Source organism: Capsicum annuum, chromosome 10 (assembly GCF_002878395.1).
Source record: "Capsicum annuum cultivar UCD-10X-F1 chromosome 10, UCD10Xv1.1, whole genome shotgun sequence".
Taxonomy (NCBI): domain Eukaryota; kingdom Viridiplantae; phylum Streptophyta; class Magnoliopsida; order Solanales; family Solanaceae; genus Capsicum; species Capsicum annuum.
Genome location: NC_061120.1, coordinates 189,636,755 through 189,656,473, shown reverse-complemented (window position 1 = coordinate 189,656,473; position 19,719 = coordinate 189,636,755). Strand labels below are relative to the sequence as shown.

The window sequence follows — 19,719 nt, the reverse complement described above, 5'->3', positions numbered from 1 at the left end:
GACTTTTAACTGACTACATGTATTATTTTTTGTTTAAACAACATAAGAAATGACAGACTTATGTAACATAATTCATGATAATTTAAGTTGCCTTTTCCATTTTGTTTTATGTGTATGGTTATAGACTATACTTTCGTGTAAATGTATGATACGCTCACGATGTATTTAATGTAAAGAATTCATTAAAAGTATGTTAATAATGTATGATATAGTGTTATAGTTTATAAATATGTATGACGTTAAATATTTTCTTTATTTAACAACATGTATGATGTTATGTAATACATATGTTTTAACGTATGAGACACTTGTTCAATGTATTATTAACTTATAACATAATTTACCTACTGTTAAAAACTCAATTTGTTGATATACAGTAACATATTATTTTGTAATTTAATTTTATACGTAATATATAATAAAATTTAAGGCAAACTCAATAACTACCAAACTATATTAGTAACATTACAATATAGTGTAAGTAATTGCACAACATTTCTTCAAACGTTATATATGTATAATAAGAATAAGAACATCCATAAAATGTGAATTAACATCCAAAAAGTAACATTGTAACCGTTTAACATCAACTACAAAATCAAGAATTAATTGTTTCAATGCCGACTATTATAAATAAATGCTACTCTAAAGTAACAAGTGCACTTTCATCAATTGTTCGGAGATAACAATTCCACGACCGATGAGGATCCTCATTATCACTCATGTACACACTTTCAGTCTTTGTTACGACAAATCAGTACATAGCTGCATAAATTTTTTTAAATTCAGTCAATGGATTAAACAAACATGTTAAAAATAATAAAACCAGAACAAAATGCAATTTCTGTCATTGCAGCAGTTTTCATTAAACACATAGATGAATGTATAATCAAATATTATACATTCGAATGTTTATTGGATTAGCACAGTATTCATTATACAATGATTTGAATGTATAACGACATATTATACATTCGGAAGTTAACTGGAATGGTACAGTTTCATTCCAAAATCCACAGATTATTCTATCTTCTTCCAATATTTAGAGCAGAATCTATTGAAATCTATCCAATTACATGAGCCTGCAAATAGGTAAAGAGTAAATCTAACTAAACATTTCTAGAACTGAAATAACACAAAATAATAAACAAGTGGAGTTCAATCAAATCTGCAAGAATACACCAATCATCAAAAGAAACATAAATGTGGACAAATGAGAAAGAGTCTAAGATTTTCTTAGGCATCCCACTTTCTTTGAAACTCAACAAAAATACTGTACAAGTTATTTCCCACAAAAATTTAAGAATTTGACATAATTTCCTAGATCTAAAATATCAAAAAATACAAAGCAGAAAATTAACCAATCCACAAAATTGTTTCTTCAACTCAACGTAAACCCTCACTCTATTATTGTTTTTTATGACAATTGGAGAAGAATTTCTTTCAACCACATATTTAACTTCTATTTTTTTTCATACTTCATCGATATCCAATTTCATGGTGATCGTAGAAACCAATTTCAAGAAAGTAATACCTTCCGAAACAATTATTGCATTACTTTTGTATGACTAATAACTTATTTTTGATTCCCAAATTCCAGCATGACGCAACAAAATGGGGATATTCACATTGATTTAAGTAGTACTGAAAAACGTATGTAGAAGAAATTTATTGTTTTTTCCTTTTCAAATCTTGAATCCAAGATTACAATAAAAAAATTAAACTTTCAGAAAAGTCTTGAAATTCAATATCAAGATACTACTTTTATCCAGAAAAGAGTTAAAGTTGCCCAATTATTGCCTTCAATTAAGGAACTTTAAAATAAGTAATTATTTCAATTACCTTAAATTTAGAATTAATTGTTACATCATACATTCGACCAATGTATAATATGTGACCGAATGTATGAGTATGTTTGAAAAAAAAAAAGGAAGAGAAAAAATAAGAAGGAATTTCTTCTTATCTCCGTGGAAAAACAAACTCTAATTCTTTTTTCATTTTCTTTTCTGCTAACGCCTAATGTACTTAATAATTCCAAATCTTAATTACTATGTCTCTATCCTGTATAGTTAGGGTCAATTAGTATTGACTATTGAGTATTTTACTTCGTCCCATGTCCCCTATGTTGAGTACAATACTTTGTATCGCGGCATATTAAACTCTCAATTATTTTAGAACAAGAGGCAATTGCCTAGTGTTGGAAAAAAAGGCAATTGCCTAGTTCTACTGATCGTTATTTCGTTAAACGTACATGAAACTTCGCTTAATTATACAAGTATTATAGACTGAAAATTCGGTTAAATATTCAAATATTTTAGGCTGGAAATATGTATAAACTCCAAAATTCGCTTAAATATACAAATACAAATTAGAGTTTAGGCTGAAAATTTGCTTAATTATACAAATAATTTAGGCTGGAAACGTATATAAGCCCCGAAATTAGTTTAAATATACAAATACAAATTAGAGATTTGTCTATGAGCCTAGAAATTCACTTTGTATATAAATACAAATGTATATTAGCCTTGAAATTCGCTTAAATGTACAAATACAATAGAAGTGTGTATTTACCTATTTAATATAAACCTTAGCTGCAACTGGTAATTCTTTTAACATTAGCTACACTGGAATTATGCTCGGATCTTTTCTACGTTACGAGATTTTCCTGTCATGTTCAGTAAACAAGGGAAATATTGATCTCATACATGAAAGAGCTGCTATCATGTGAATTTTTTTTTCAGAATAGATAACATTAGTTCAGTGCTAAAATTATAATCATTTATTAGCTAATAACAATATGTTCAGTCCACGAAAACTTGGCTGGTATAACAATATGTAACAAGCCAACTAACATTTATTAGCATTTATACTTGTTAGTTGGAAGAGTCCTGAAAAATATTTGTATAATCATACAGATTCTTATAGAAGGAAAGCTTACATTATAATGTTAGAAGCAAGAAACTACCTTCTCTATACAAAAAAATTTCAAGACAATATGGGGCTGTTGTATCCAACTTCCAATTCAATATGGCTTTTGTTGTGCTTCCAGTATTTGGTCATTGTTTTTTCCATTGCAATCTCAGGTTTGGAATCAACTGATCAACTAGCATTGCTGGACTTCAAAAGCAGAATAACAAAGGATCCACTCCATGTCATGGCTTCTTGGAACAATCGTTCTTTCCATTACTGCAACTGGACTGGTGTAACATGTAGTCCTTCCAATGGTAGAGTTACGTTACTTGCTTTGAGTTCACGACAACTTGCTGGCACCATACCGCCTTCCATTGGTAATCTCAGTTACCTTACAGGTATTAATCTTGGAAACAATAGTTTCCGTGGTGAAATTCCTCAAGAATTTGGCCTACTGTTGCAGCTGCAGCATATCAATCTTAGTTACAATTCTTTTGGTGGAAAAATTCCTACCAATTTAACAAACTGCAAGGAACTTAGAGAACTTCATCTACACTATAATGATATTGTTGGGAAAATTGTGGATGAACTCAGTTCACTTTCAAAGCTGTATTTGTTAAAACTGAAAAGAAACTCACTCACAGGAGGCATCCCACGTTGGTTAGGAAACTTTTCATCTTTAGAGTTCCTTGACCTTTCGGGTAATAGTCTACAAGGACCAATACCTGAGGATCTTGGACGTCTAACTAATTTGTTAGTATTCCATGTGAACTCAAATGAATTATCTGGTACCATCCCTCCATCGATTCTCAATATCTCCACCATATACTATTTCTCTGTTACACAAAATCTAATGCATGGGCAACTTCCAGCAGATTTAGGGCTCACTCTTCCAAACCTTGAAGTATTTGCTGGCGCTGTCAATAGCTTCACTGGACCTATTCCTGTTTCTTTGGCTAATGCTTCTAACCTTCGCGTGATTGACTTTTCCCAAAATAAACTTACTGGGGATGTGCCAACTACTTTTGGGAAGTTGGAATTTTTGGTTAGGCTCAACTTCGAGGCGAACAGACTAGGAGGGAGGAGAAGTTATGAGGGGTTGAGATTTCTTGATTTCCTAACCAACTGTACACATCTGATGGTACTGAGTTTTGCCACCAATAACTTTAGGGGAGAACTGCCTCACTCGATCACTAATCTTTCAACAGTACTTGAGATATTCTCTCTGGGTAACAATAGGATGCATGGTACTCTTCCTGCTGGAGTAGGCAACCTTCTTAGTTTGACCCTACTAGGAATGGATGGAAACTACCTCAATGGCAGCGTTCCTGAAACTATAGGTAAACTTGAATATATGGAAAATCTCTATTTGAATGGAAATGCATTTTCAGGGAAGATACCATTCTCTATTGGTAACTTGACACGGTTAACTACTCTAAACCTGGAGGAAAATAGGCTAGAAGGACGAATACCTCCAGAGTTCGGGAAGTGTAAGATCTTGTCAACATTAAACCTTACTAGGAACAATCTTTCTGGATCCATACCGAAAGAGGTTGCAGGACTATTGTCTCTTTCAATATCTCTGTCATTGGCAAGCAATTCTTTAACTGGACCCTTGCCAATCGAACTTGGTCAGTTGATAAATCTCGAGGAATTGGATGTATCACAGAACAAATTATCTGGTGAAATTCCAAGCACTCTCAGCAATTGCCTCCACTTAGAGCGTGTAGACATTAGTAATAATCTTTTTCGAGGAATCATTCCTCAATCCTTTATAAATTTAAAAGGATTAGGTGAGGTAGATTTTTCACAAAATACCTTGTCAGGGAAAATACCAGAGTTTCTAGGAATGCTTCCATATCTCAGAAAACTGGATCTTTCGTTCAATGAACTTGAAGGTAGGGTTCCAAAAGAAGGGATATTTTCCAATACAAGCGCAGTTTCAATCAAAGGAAACAGTAGACTTTGTGGAGGTGTTCCTGATTTACATTTGCCTGAATGCTCCAAAGCTCCAAAGCACCTTGATTCAAGAGTGTGGATAGCTGTTACAGCTCCTGTTGCGCTCTTAATTTTGGTACTGTGTTTCTACGGCGTTTATTACAGGCTCAGAAACTCAAGAAAGGCACACTCTTGGATTGATGGGAACCTAGCACAGATACCAAGAACTACATACCGAGAAATACTTAGAGCAACAGATGGTTTCTCTGAGGCTAACTTGGTAGGCACGGGAAGTTTTGGTTCAGTATACAAAGCCCATTTCCATAGTGAGAATAAAATAATGGCAGTGAAAGTGCTGAACCTACAACAAAGAGGGGCCTTGAGGAGCTTCCAAGATGAATGCAGAGCTTTGAGAAATATAAGGCATCGCAATCTTTTGCGAATCAAGACTGCTTGTTCGAGCATTGATCACCACGATAATGACTTCAAGTGCCTAATTTTTGAGTTCATGACTAATGGAAACCTACACGATTGGTTGCATCCAGAAAACGATGACCAACAACGTCAAACAAAGAAGCTGACCTTTATCCAAAGATTAAACATTGCCATAGATGTTGCTTCTGCACTTGACTATCTCCACAACCACTGTCAAACGCCAATTGTTCACTGTGATCTAAAACCAAGCAACATACTCCTCAATGAAGATATGTCTGCACATGTTGGTGACTTCGGGTTAGCAACATTTCTCCTTGACACATCGAGTAATTCCTGGAGTCAACAGATTTCTGCAGCACTAAAAGGTTCTATTGGTTACATCCCACCAGGTACAATGTCGCTAGCTTACATTTTCTATATACGTGTATCTTCCTACAGAGAACTAATTTAGTATCTTACAGAGTATGGATCAGGAGGCCAAGCATCCACACTTGGAGATGTTTACAGCTTTGGAATAGTGTTGCTAGAGTTGTGTATTTGTAAAAGACCAACTGATGCTATTTTTAACGAGAACCTAAATATTCACAAGTACGTTTCAGCGGCTTTGCCTGAACGTTTCATGGAGATTGTAGATCCTTTATTGCTCTTGGCAGAGGAAGAGCAGAACATCAATCAAGATCAAGCAAGGAGAATGGAAGAATGTTTACTCTCGGTTTTGGAAATCGGGCTTACATGTTCTGCATCATCACCAAGAGATAGAGCGCCAATTGACACTACTTTGGGCAAACTTCAAGCAATCAAGGAGACCTTCCTCTCAATGAGATGGTAATATGATTAACTGTTTATTTTTCATATTTCCTTTATTAAGCCTTGTCCTGAACCAAAAAATGTTACATAATTAGAATGTAGTGGCTAACCAAACAGGTTACCTACTCCTTTTCGTGTTATGTTGTTTGATCGAAGTTTGTAAGCAGATCTAAATTATTTTGATTCAAACAGGCAAGAACAGTACAATTTGATAATCAACTTTGCTGAATACGGATTAAATATTCTACATTTTATGGCTGTTCCCAACTTCAATTTTACATGAGAAAGCTAATGAAAATGGCTACATGAATAATTGAAGATTTCGCGCCCTCAATACATGCATATTTTCCATGAGCATAAGAGAAATTTGACAACGAGAAGCACTTCAGCTACTTTTTACTCTCTTTTTGAGGATCAAAAAGAGACTAATTTATTAGGCGCGCCATCATTCTTGACACCCATCTAGCTGAATTGGTCAGCATTGTATTTTTTTTTCCTAAGCCCTCCCAGTACAATAATGGGTTTACACACGCGAATTCACATTAATCGAGGCCCCAATAAGGGTACCAAACACCGGTTGGAAAACAAAAAGAAACTCAAGTCATTACTAACAAATTAAACACGAATTCTTCACTAATATCAGGTGAAAAAAAATAGAATAAAACAGCAAATAGCATGCTATGCATTCTTGTTGCAAAATATTTACTCCTGACAAGATGGTATACATATGATTGTCAGAGACATGGAAAGAATCAAGAAATGTAATACCTATCTCACAAATGGACCTTGGGCCTAACTCTATCTCAAAAGCTAGCTCATGAGGAGAGGATTGCCCAAGACCATATAAGGAGACCAATGACCCTTTAACCCACCGATGTGGGACTCCAACAAATAGTCATAGCAACATATATTGAATACAAAACAGATCCACAATTAGTGAAAGAACAATTTTAGCTTCATTAATTTGAGAAACATCTAATCGTTACAGTGGTTTATGATTAAAAACATTTTGCCATCTCATAAGAAGAAAGGAGGAAAAAAACATTTTAGTCTCTTGTATCTTTCTTTCAACTATGATTGACAAGGTTTAATAATAATGTATTGGTCGTTTTAAAATTGTAGTCATTCCCTTCAACGATGGCTAACATGGTGTGATGTGTTGGGTCATACTTATTAATTAGTCATTCCCCACAAAAAATTGAATAGTCTATTATTGTTTCCTTCTTTTTTCAGTTCAGCCAACATACTAATAGTAGAGTACTCTTTAAAACATTGTAGCATGCCAATATTGACATTTTAAGAAAGGGACCTATTAAACCTGTTTTTTAGGATAGGGTTCTTCAATACTAGCCAAGTTCACTGGAAATATCTCTATCCCATGTAATGAGCTATTATCCAAATAGTGTAATCCCACAACTATGGTCTGGGGAGCGTAAGATTTATACAGCCTTACCTCTACCTCTATGAGTTAGAGAGGTTGTTTCTGATTGACCCATGACAATCCTCCTCCTATGTCTAGGCTTGGGACCGGAAATGTGAGCAAGCTCACACGGGTGGAGTTCAAGAAAAGGCATTGCATAGTACTGCTAATTTCGCTTCGGAACCAAACCATTAATCCTCTGAATAAAAATCATCTCTTCTTAAACCAAAAGGCCTAAGGTGATTTAATACATAACAGGATATACAGATCAAAAGTGCAGAATTAAACAAAAGTTTACGTTAGTTCAAAACTAAAATTAGCACCTTCATAAAAACATGGTTAGCATAACTGTATGCGATGTTGGGTTCAAGGTGTATGCGTGAATGGAAAATGGGGGGAAAATAGTGGAGGGAAAGTGAGTCCACACTAAAATGGAAAGTGTGCTCAAATAGGAAAGTCTACTAAATTCTCCAACATTGGTGGGAAAAAGAAGTTTTCATGTGTTTATATTGAGAAATACATCTCCACTTGGATAGTGAGGCAAGAACAAAGAGGTGCCTTGCGCTGTCATCGTTGCTCGCTCGGCCTCGAATTGGATTTGGATTTGGATCGATCAATGAGATCTATCTTTTTAGACAAATTTTATTTGAAACTTGAAGAACAAGTAAAATTAATCTAAAGAATCTGATAGAATTGTTTTTCTCCATATGTGGGCGCACGAATGCACAACGCACCTCGAAGGGAAGCGACCCTTCGAGGTAAAGGACACACTGTGTTGCACAAATAAGTGATATGCGCGTACACCTGGCGACCTGCAGCCGCAGTTGTAACGCAGAAGCCACTAGAATTTGGACAGTGTCACCCGTGGCCGCAGATCGGGCGCAGTTCCATCACAGACTGGGCGCAAGTGACGTGACAGTACTGGAAATATGCCTTTTTTCTTGAACCAATGCTTTCTTTCCAAAGGGACACATTAAGGCTATAAATACCTGACATATTCCTCAGGTATAGACATGATTTTTGACAGCAAAAACAATCTTCTTCTCTTCAAAAACTTATTGTGATCATTAACTGTTGAGTTAGTTCGACAAATCCAATAATTTGAGGTACCGCTACTGTTAGATTGAAAGTCATTTTATCCTGAGAGAAAAATTTCATAACCTCGGGTACTTGACGGGAATTATTTCCTTAAGGACACTCCGTGAATTTGGGGGACTTGGCTTTAACTTTCTGTTTCATCTTATTTCTGAAACTATAACACACTTCTTGGATAAATCATTTTTGATCTTGTGTTGAATGTGTTGAAACTTCAAGTTGCTCTTGAGAAGTTTGGTCTTGAGCTTTGTTGAAGTGTATACTACATAACATACAGATTTTGTGTACCCGAAAACATTGAAAATAACAATCTTAAGGAAATAAGTTTCAGAATCTGTATTGCTTGATTTATGGAGATTAAAGCTTTAAGTTTTCTACTCCGTTTGAACTTAACTAGTGATTTGAAAAATAAAATCTTCATCACAAATTAAAGATCACTCGGTTGATAATTGAAAGTCATAAAAAGTTCATCGTTAAACTAGAAACAAGAGGTGTTTAAAGTTGTTGCAACTTTCTACGTAGTATTTTGAGATACTAAATTTACTGTCTTATTGCGACAAAAAAATGACTACTGACAGTCAAGTGAATGATATTGCAACGACTGTGGCAGTAACTAATATTACCACAACGAGTCATATGAGTGATCCACAGGCAATGACACCGGCGGAGAAACTCAAAAAATTCACGAGTGTTGATTTTAAAAGGTGGCAGAAGAAGATATTCTTCTACCTTACAACTCTAATTCTTTAGAGATTAACATCTGAAAAAGCTCCAGAGGTGCCTGAAGGAACTCGGACCAGGAGAAATTCATTGTTATAGAGGCGTGAAAATACTCAGATTTTCTGTGCAGGAATTACATTCTAAATTGCCTCCAAGATGAACTATACAACATATATAGTGGAATAAAGACAGCAAAAGAGTTGTGGGAGCGCTGGAAAAAAAATACTAGACTGAGGATGCAGGAACCAAAAATTTCTTCGTTGTAAAATTCCTAGAGTTTAAAATGATTGATAGCAAGTATGTTGTGTCTCAAGTCCAAGAACTGCAAATGATCATCCACGATATCCTCGCGGAAGGTATGAGTTTGATGAATACCTTAGTTGAACATTTAAAAAATGTTCTTAATGTTCACATAAACTTTATTGTAGGTTTGATCGTGAATGAGGCGTTTCAAGTCGCGGCGATAATAGAGAAGTTACCACCTATATGGAAGGACTTCAAGAACTTTCTTGAAACATAAACGAAAGGAGATGTCAGTTGAAGATCTTATAGTAAGACTGCACATTAAAGAAGAAAAAAAAGCTATGAAAAGAAGGTCGAAATGAAACTCTGCAATAAATAGAGCAAATATTGTAGAAGACGACCACAACAACTCCAAAAAATGGAAAAAAGTTGAATTAGAAAGCATTCAACCTAAGAAGAAATTCAAGGAAAAATGCTTTAACTGTGGCAAGATTGGCCATAAGTCAACGGATTGTCGTGCCCCAAAGAAAGGCAAAAAGAAGGACCAAGCAAATATGGCTGAATCAAAGAAAGAAATAGACGATCTGTGTGCCATGTTGTCTGAATGTAACTTGGTGGGAAATCCTCGAGAATGGTGGATGGATTCCAGTGCCACCTACCACGTTTGTGAAAATAAGGAGTTGTTTGCTGATATTGCTCCGGCTCTAGGTGAAGAAAAGATATATATGGCTAACTTCGCAACTGCAAAAGTTGAAGGAACAAGAAAAGTCTGCCGAAAAATGGCATCAGGCAAAGTGTTGACTTTGAACAATGTCCTGTATGTACCAGAGTTACGAAAGAACTTGATTTTTGTATCACTTCTAGACAAAAACGGATTCAAATATTCATTTGTTTCCAAGAAAATTATACTTAGTAAAGAAGAAGTGTACGTAGGAAAAGGCTACTTCACTGAGGGCCTATTCAAAATAAATGTAATGAATGTTGAAATCAATAAAAGTTCAGTTTCTTCTTACTTGCTTGAGTCTAATTATTTGTGGCATGAGCGATTAGGACATGCCAATTATAAAATATTGCAAAAACTGATTAACTTAGAAGTTTTGACAAACTTTGAGTGCAATAAATCAAAATGTCAAATGTGTATGAAAGCAAATATGCTAAGCATCCGTATAAGTCCGTTGAAAGAAATTCCAATCCCTTAGACTTAATCCACACTAATATTGGTGATATGAAGTCAACACCATCTCGTGGTAAAAAAAAGTAGTTTATAACTTTTATTAATGATTGGACTAGATATTGTTATGTCTATTTGCTAAATAGTAAGGATGAAGCAATAGATACGTTTAGGCAATATAAAACAGAAGTTGAAAATTAGTTAGAGAAGAAGATCAAAACTATAAGAAGTGATAGGGGTGGAGAATATGAATCTCCCTTTGCATAAATATGTGTAGAGAATGGAATTGTCCATCAAACTACAACCCCTTATTCACCTCAATCTAATGGAATTATGGAAAGGAAAAATCGAACCTTAAAGGAAATAATGAATGTTTTACTTATAAGTTCAGGTTTACCGCAAAACTTGTGGGGGGAAGCTATCCTTACAGCTAACCGAATACTCAATAGGGTGCTCCATAGTAAGACAAAATCAATTCCATATGAAAAATGGAAAGAAATGAAACCCAACTTAAAATATTTCAAAGTGTGGGGGTGTCTAGCAAAGGTCTAAGTTCCTATGCCTAAAAGGGTAAAGATAGATCCTAAGACAATAGACTACGTGTTCATAGGATATGTGGCAAGTAGTAAAGCATGTCAATTTTTTATTCATAAATTCAAACATCTTAATATCAAAGAAAATACAGTAATTGAATCAGATAATGCTAAATTTTTTGAATACATTTATCTGTATAAAACTAGACATGAACAGTCTAGTGGGGGGTCTAAACAACCTCGAGGTGAACCAAATGAGGATGTACATAATGATGAGAATACAATACATAGTACAAGTCAAAGAACGTCAACTTTGTTTGGATTGGATTTTGTAACATTTATCTGAGAAAATGAGCCTCAAATATTTAAAGAGGCGATGTCGTCGTCAGACTCATCCTTTTGGAAAGAGGCAGTCAATAGTGAGATTGATTCAATCTTAAGCAACCATACATGGAAATTGATTGATCTTCCTCTAGGAAATAAACCTTTAGGTTCTAAATGGATCTTCAAAAGGAAAATAAAAGCGGATGGTACTATTGACAAATACAAGGCAGGACTTCTAGTAAAAGGTTTCAAACAGAAAGAAGGCCTTGATTACTTTGATACATACTCTCCTGTAATGAGGATAACGTCAATTTGAATGCTAATTGCCTTGGCAGCTATAAATGATCTTGAAATCCATCAAATGGATGTGAAAACAACATTCCTAAATAGAGAATTAGAGGAAAAAATTTATATGGAACAGCTCGAGGGTTTTGTGGTTCCAGGAAAATAAAAATAAGGTGTGTAAAATTATTAAGTCACTTTATGGACTAAAACAAGTACCTAAATAGTGGAATGCAAAGTTTGACCAAATCATGTTGGCAAATGGGTTCAAGATAAATGAATATGATAAATGTGTTTACATTAAAGACACTCCAAATCACTATTTGTTTGTATGTGGATGACATGTTGATCATCAGTAGAGATATTTTTGACATAAATGCTATAAAATGAATGCTCGAAAGCAAGTTTGATATGAAAGACCTTGGGGTTGCGGATGTGATCTTAGGTATAAGAATCCATAGAACTCCACAAGGATTGGTATTGTCATAGTCTCATTACATCAAAAAGGTACTTGACAAATTAAAGTATTTGGAATTTGGTATTACCAAGACTCCACTGGATGTGAGCTTTTCACTTTAAAAAAATAAAGGTGAAAGTGACTCACAGTTGGAGTACGCAAGAGTATTGGGATGTTTAATGTATATCATGAATTGTACACGACTAGACATAGCATGTGCTATTAGTAAATTGAGTTGGTACACGAGTAATCCCAGTAAAACTCATTGGATGACAATGAAAAGAGTTTTAGGGTATCTTAAATACACTCAAGACTATGCTTTCCATTATAATAAATATCCCGTGGTACTTGAAGGATATAGTGATGCAAATTGAATCACCGGATTGAACAAAGTAAAATCCATGAGTGGATATGATTTATTATCGGTGGAGGAGCGGTCTCTTGGAAATCTTCCAAATAGACATGTATTGCTCGCTCCATAATGGAATTTGAATTTATCACATTGGATAAAGTCCGTAAAGAAGCAGAATGGCTCCAGAATTTCTTGAAAGATATATCTTATTGGCCCAAACCAGTGGCACCAGTAAGTATACATAGCGATAGCCAAACGGCAATAGGTAGGGCAGGGAGCATGATGTACAAAGGTAAATCTCGTCACATCAGACAGATATATAATACCGTTAGAGAAATTCTCTCTAGTGGAATTATAACTGTTGACTATGTAAATTCAAAGGATAATGTGTCAGATCCACTTACAAAAGGCCTATCTAGAGAAGAAGTTGAGAGGACATCCAAGGGAATGGGTTTAAGGACTAGGACAAGTCAGCATAGCGGTAACTCTACCTAGCAGACTAGAGATCCCAAGAGCTAGGTTCAAAGAGATCAAACAAAGTTGTGTCTGGCAGGTTCAACATTGTCATTATACCCAATCCATTCTCATGATGTAGATAATGCTTAGTAAACAAGGATAAGACTTATGGTGTGAAGTCTTTTAATGATTATCTAAATTTGGCAGATTTGACCAAATAGTTTAATTTATAGGATTGAATGTTTAAAAATCACCTATGTGAGGGCAAAGTGAAGCCGCTTCAAGGAGAATATTAGTAAAGGCCTATTGTCAAATCTCTCATGAAACCGAGACGTGTTCATGGATGAAAAGAATAAAACTGTGAGAACCATAAATGGTAAAAGGTTGGTTGTATGACATGTGTTGTCTAGGTATACAATAAAGCTCGATGGTTCAAAGATATAAAATATATCGATTGATCGAGTGCATCCGATGCATGTTCACTATGAAAAGTTCAAAGGAAAACCCACTAATCTAGATGTAATCAATCTTTGCTAAATGATCACATGTTTGTCCATAAATTCTTCATAATATAGACATTCCCCATTCTTGTGGGGGATTGTTGGGTTCAAGGTGTATGTGTGAATGGAAAATGGAGGGAAAATAGTGAAGGGAAAGTGAGTCCATACTAAAATAGAAAGTGTACTCAAATAGAAAAGTCTACTAAATTCTCCCACATTGGTAGGAGAAAGAAGCTTTCATGTGTTTATATTGAGAAACACATCTCCACTTGGATATTGAGGCAAGAACAAAGAGGTGCCTCATGCCGTTGTCGTTGTCGCTCGCTCAACCTCGGCTCCAGCTTTGGATTTGGATTTGTCAAATGATTGATCAATGAGATCTATCTTTTTAGACAAATTTTATTTAAAACTTGAAGAACAAGTGAAATTTAATCCAAATAATCTGATAGAATTATTTTTCTCCATATGTGCTCTCATTTCTGACTCTATGCAAACGCATGCACAACGCACCTCGAAGGGAAGCGACCCTTCGAGGTAAAGGACACACTGTTTCATGCAAATAAGTGATCTGCGCACGTACCTAGTGACCTGTAGCCGGAAGTCTAGCACAGTTGTAACACATAAGCCACTGGAATTTGGACAGTATCACCTACAACCGCAGATCGGGTGCAATTCCAGCACAGACTGGACATAGGTGACGTGACTATACTGAAAAGGTGTCTTTTTTCTTGAACCAATGCTTTCTTTCCAAAGGGACACAATAAGGCTATAAATACCTGACATATTCCTCAGGTATAGACATGATTTTTGACAGCAAAAACAATCTTCTTCTCTTCAAAAACTTATTATGGTCATTTAACTGTTGAGTTAGTTCGACGAATCCAATAATTTGAGGTACCGCTATTATTGGATTGAAAGTCATTTTATCCTAGGAGGAAAATTTCATAACCTCAGGTACTTGCCGGGAATTATTTCCTTAAGGACACTCCGTGAATTTGGGGGACTTGGCTTTAACTTTTAGTTTCATCTTATTTCTGAAATTATAACACACTTCTTGGATAAATCATTTTTGATCTTGTGTTGAAGGTGTTGAAACTTCAAGTTGTTTTTGAGAAGTTTGATCTTGAGCTTAGTTGAAGTGTATGCTACATAACATACAGATTTTGTGCACCCGTAAACATTGAAATAACATGCGATAAGACAGTCGGTAAAAGGTTTTATCGCTGTAAGAATCTAGGGGCTGTGAGCTAAAAGTGACAAAGGAGTTTGAATATGTGATGTAGGTGACTCAGGTCTTAATAATTTCATAATTGAGTGGAGGTGACAAGTACTTTATTATGGATTAAGAAAGTTGAGAAAATTTGAAAATAACCCTCAAGTTTTTAAATTTATACTTTGATCCAAATGTTAGTTAATATAACAGGAAACAGAGGGAAAAAAGGTGTGCTTCTCTCTCTTCTCATCTGTTGTTGTTTTTTCTCTCTTCACGATTTTTGTTGTTCATTATTGTTGTTGCTTTATTCATCGTCTTCTGCTTTATTATCATCATCTTCTACTTCATTATCATCAGCATCTTTTTTTTATCGGCCATTGTTGTTGTTTTATCGCTACTGCTGCTACTTTACTTTACCAATTTTTTAGGTAAAATTTTGTTTCATGCATCACTTTGTACTTTGGCATTACTTCATAGGTGACTTTGGTAAGTAAAATTATGTTTTTTAGTTGAATTTGTCATCTAGGTACACGGCTACTATTGTTTTTTCAACAATAGATAGAAATCATTCATGAATACAACATAAGAGCCAACATTTAAATAGATCACTCAGTCTGTTGCAACAAATACATATTCTGTTGCATCAGAAGACTCATACTTTGGATTCATATTTATGGTTCTTTAGTGCCCGTAATATGAATCTAACAGATGATTAATCTGTTACAATAGATATGTTATCTGTTGCAACAGATAAATAATCTGTTGCAATAGATAAATATTCTGTTGTAACAGATGAGTAATCTATTTGGAACAACACAATATAGCTCCTACCACAAACCCAACAGTTAACTCATATATTTCAACTCTTGCTATTGATACTGGATTCGAATTATTTCTTGATTGTCAACATGTTTGTTGAGAAGAAGAAATAGACAGAATGAAAATTAAATAAGAATTAAAATGTCAAAGTTGATCAAACGTAAATTTTTTAATAAACAAAAACAAATAAAAATACGTAGGCTAAAAAAATAATTTGCCTTCATGAGGTAGGGGTTAAGGTCTGGGGATACACCACCCTCCCAAGATCCCACTTGTGGGATTATACTGGATATGTTGTAGTTTTATTTTCATGTTTTTATTTGTTCAACTTTAATATTTTACTAAGTACTTAATTAAATATGATGTAATAGAGGTATATACTTGAGTATTAATGTATGCATTGGGTCAAGTTTTAAGTTTCAACTCTTTCTTTTGCTACTAGATTCAAATTATTCCTTAATCGTCGATATATTTGTTGAGAATAAGAAATAGACAGAATAAAAATTAAATAAGAATTTAAACGTCAAATTCGATCAAACATAAATTTTTTATTAAACAAAAATAAATAAAAATACATAGGCTAAAAGAAAAAAATAATCTAATTATTACTATCATCATTATTACCAGCCGGCCAATCTTCAACCGGCATCAACAGTGCCCTCCTCAGACTCTGGATCTCCCAGAGCATCCTGGCTCTCATTGCAAACAACTTTCATTGAAGGTCATGAACATGTATTTGAAGTACCCGTACGGTGTCTTATAAAATAGCAACGTCCCACATTGGACCAGCCATATCTAGAACAGAAATGAATTGACAAAAAAACTTTAAAACAAAAGTAAATAAATGAATTCGAATGTAATACAACATACACTACCAATTGGGTATATTTACACAAAAAGCAAGAAAAAACTTACTTGAGTCAAGGAAGAGAAAGTGGTTGAAGGTGTAATATGAAAGACAAGATGCAAGAAATAAATAGTAGAATGAACAAGTAAGGAGAGACCTATTTATAGAGGATTGAATTTGAATGAGTTAGGCAAAGGCGCAACTGTTCACCTCCATTTATTAATTACATACAAACTGGTGACTTTTCGATTACTTAGAAAAGTTATAACTTCATAAATAAAGTTGCTGACTGACTTTTTGATTATTGTGATAACCCATGACTTTTCAGCTTATTATTAGTAATTAGTTCTTTTCAGTAACCCTTTTTAATGAGTTGTGGTAACAGATTCTATATCTGTTGCATGAGATAACACATCTGCGACAAAAGATATACCATCTGTTGCATCAGATAACCCATCTGCGATAACAGATATACCACTTGTTGCAACAAATCGACAACATGTTGCATCAGATAATCTATCTGTTGCAACATATAATCTATTTTTTTAATAATCATCATATCATTAATCTAGATTTTTTATTATATAAATTTTAAAAACACATTTAAAAATAAAAATGTTGAAAAGTCACTACTTGTCGCTTATTTTATATTAACATCAATTATTCAAATTAAATAACTATTTTCTTACGGTTATAAATTGTGTTTATCATTTATTTCCATATTATTTTCTGTGAAAAAATGACTTGATTATATCAAGCTGGTGAGTTCTTAAAAAAAGTCACGGTTGTTCACCTTTTTTTAATAATCATCATATACCTTAATCCAATGTTGTTACTTTTTTATTATATAATAAATAAATAATTTTAAAATAAAAATGGTGAAAAGTCATGATCAGTTATTAAAATTAAATAACCTTTCTTTTACGGTTATAAATTATGTTTATCATATATTTCTTTATTATTTATTTATGAATCATTTTTCATATTAAATAATCAACAAGTTATGGCTTTCCCCCTCAATAACAATAATAACCCTTTTTTATTAATAATCGTCTGTTGCAACATATGATCCATCTGTCGCAATAGATTAACCATATGTCCCAACAGATTAACCATCTATTGCAACATATGTTTCATCCGTTGCCATAAATGCTCAATCCCTACGTCCAACCGTCGACATATTGAGAAAGAATTGACAAAATGAAAATTAAATATTAAATAAGAATTATAAATTCAAAGTCGACTAAACATAGATTTTTTGAATCCATTATATATAAATATTTAAAATAAAAAAACATATCGTTGGGTATATCTGGTATAGTAAAAGAAAAAACATAACCTAATTATTATTATTACTACTACTACTACTACTACTACTATTATTATTATTATTATTATTATTATTATTATTATTATTATTATCATTATTGTCAACCATCCAATCTTCATCCAGCAATAGCAGATGGGCTTGGAAGAATAAGGTGCGTACAAATGGATGGATCCGCATTCATGTGTGGGAGTAATGTATTACTGATAAGGTCATCGGGACAACAAACATAAAGTACAATGATTTTTTGTAAGACCCCGTAAAAGTTCTAGTTCAATTCAGTCTCATATAGCTTGTATAAAGGGTACCATACATAGAAAAATTTAGCTAAGTGTTAACACTTAGAATCATTTTTAGCCTTCGTAATTGGATCATTTTATTCTCGATCCATACGGCCTTAGAATGTCGATTTTTGAGTTGATTCATGATCAGGGATGTCAATAGGTCATCTTGGGTGAGTTTTGAATTTTTTGAACGACGTTTGAGTCACGTTTGGAGGACCAAAATAGAAAGCCAACATGATCTTGATGCGTCGCATTGATTATCACATCGTAACCATTGCACAATGCGTGGACCCCATTGATGCGGTGCATCGCCTATCGCATCACTGGGTCAGTTTTGCTCATGAAGTTATGAGTTTTCAAGGGCATTTAGGTCCTTTTCCTCTCACCAATTCAGCCAAAACACAAAATTAAGCTCCCAAAAGGGCAAAATACATTTATTCTTCACAAATCATCTTAAGAACAAAATCCTAGGTTTATCAAATTCAAGACCAAGTTCCAAAAAATCCACAACAATCTTCACGAAATCAATAATCAAGGTATGTTAGGTGTTCATCCTTTGGTCTCCATCCACCCTTGGAGTTCAAGAACCCTTTTTAAAACTACAAGTTTTCAGATTCATGATTTACATGTGTGAAATGGGTTGTATTCATGTTTGTGTTGTTGTATGGATTTAAATTCAAGATTTAATTATAAGTTTCATTAACATAAGACAACATGTATGTTGATTGATGTAATTCCCATGTTAAAACCCTTGAAATTGCAAGTTTAAGTTTTAGTCATGATGCCTATGTGTTGTTCATTACCATGTGCATAATTATGCTCTCCAAGTGTTTGATAGAATATCCATGTGAATTGAATAGTGTAATCATGACATGTTATCATGTGTTCTGATTCATGTACAAGTTCATGACTTTCAAGTGTTTGACAAAATGTCTCAGTAAATGAATTGTGAACAATTGACTATTGTTATGCTTTCAAGATTTGTTATGTTTTATTATTGATGCTATCGAGTCCTGGGGGTATTTATTACCCAAAATCTAGTTGTTACTTAGTTGCAGTAGTTATAGAATAGTCCTATAAAGGTCAAGAACAGTAGTACTCAGTCAGTAACAAAACTCAATGAACTCAGTCCAGTTCAGTCAGTCAACACGATCATTATCAGTTCAGTCAAGCCTAATACAGTCTAGTGATCAGTTTAGTGTCGATTCTATTGGGAGTAGGATTCAGCACCAAGCGAACCCAGGGACAGAGGCATCCCTGCCAGTAGAGGGTTTGACCCTTAGTAGCAATCCCTGCATTATAGAACTACGTAGCCAGTATAGGGTAAGTTGCTCTCCTTACAGATTAAGGTTGACATAACATTGTTAGTATCCTGTGGAAAGGTGTTAACACCCTTCGAACTGGGGTCAGGGGTTGGACCCCAAATCAGTTTATATCGGTTAGATGAACACTCCCACAGTTACAGTTTTAGTCTCAGTATTTAGTAAAAAAACTCAGTCAGTTCTATAGAACCTGGCTATCAGTAGTTACACAACCATCAAAATTCAGTACTCAGTTTCAGTATAATCTCAAATACATGATGTATA

At 34.2% G+C, this 19,719-nt stretch overlaps 1 protein-coding gene across 1 annotated transcript; it reads left to right on the top strand.

The window, feature by feature from the left end:
- The first annotated feature begins 2,856 nt into the window (after positions 1 to 2,856).
- On the top strand, positions 2,857 to 6,309 carry LOC107852892 (probable LRR receptor-like serine/threonine-protein kinase At3g47570). Its single transcript, XM_016697930.2, has 2 exons — positions 2,857 to 5,672; positions 5,745 to 6,309. Exons 1-2 carry the CDS (start codon positions 2,945 to 2,947, stop codon positions 6,110 to 6,112), a joined length of 3,096 nt encoding a protein of 1,031 aa, XP_016553416.2. The 5' UTR covers positions 2,857 to 2,944; the 3' UTR covers positions 6,113 to 6,309.
- Positions 6,310 to 19,719: the final 13,410 nt, after the last annotated feature.

Bases quoted from the DNA above. Each gene is read 5' to 3' on its own strand.
- LOC107852892 (XM_016697930.2), top strand. From the start codon at position 2,945: ATGTTAGAAGCAAGAAACTACCTTCTCTATACAAAAAAATTTCAAGAC. The intron at 5,673-5,744 runs GTACAATGTCGC...AGTATCTTACAG, and splicing joins TATTGGTTACATCCCACCAG to AGTATGGATCAGGAGGCCAA.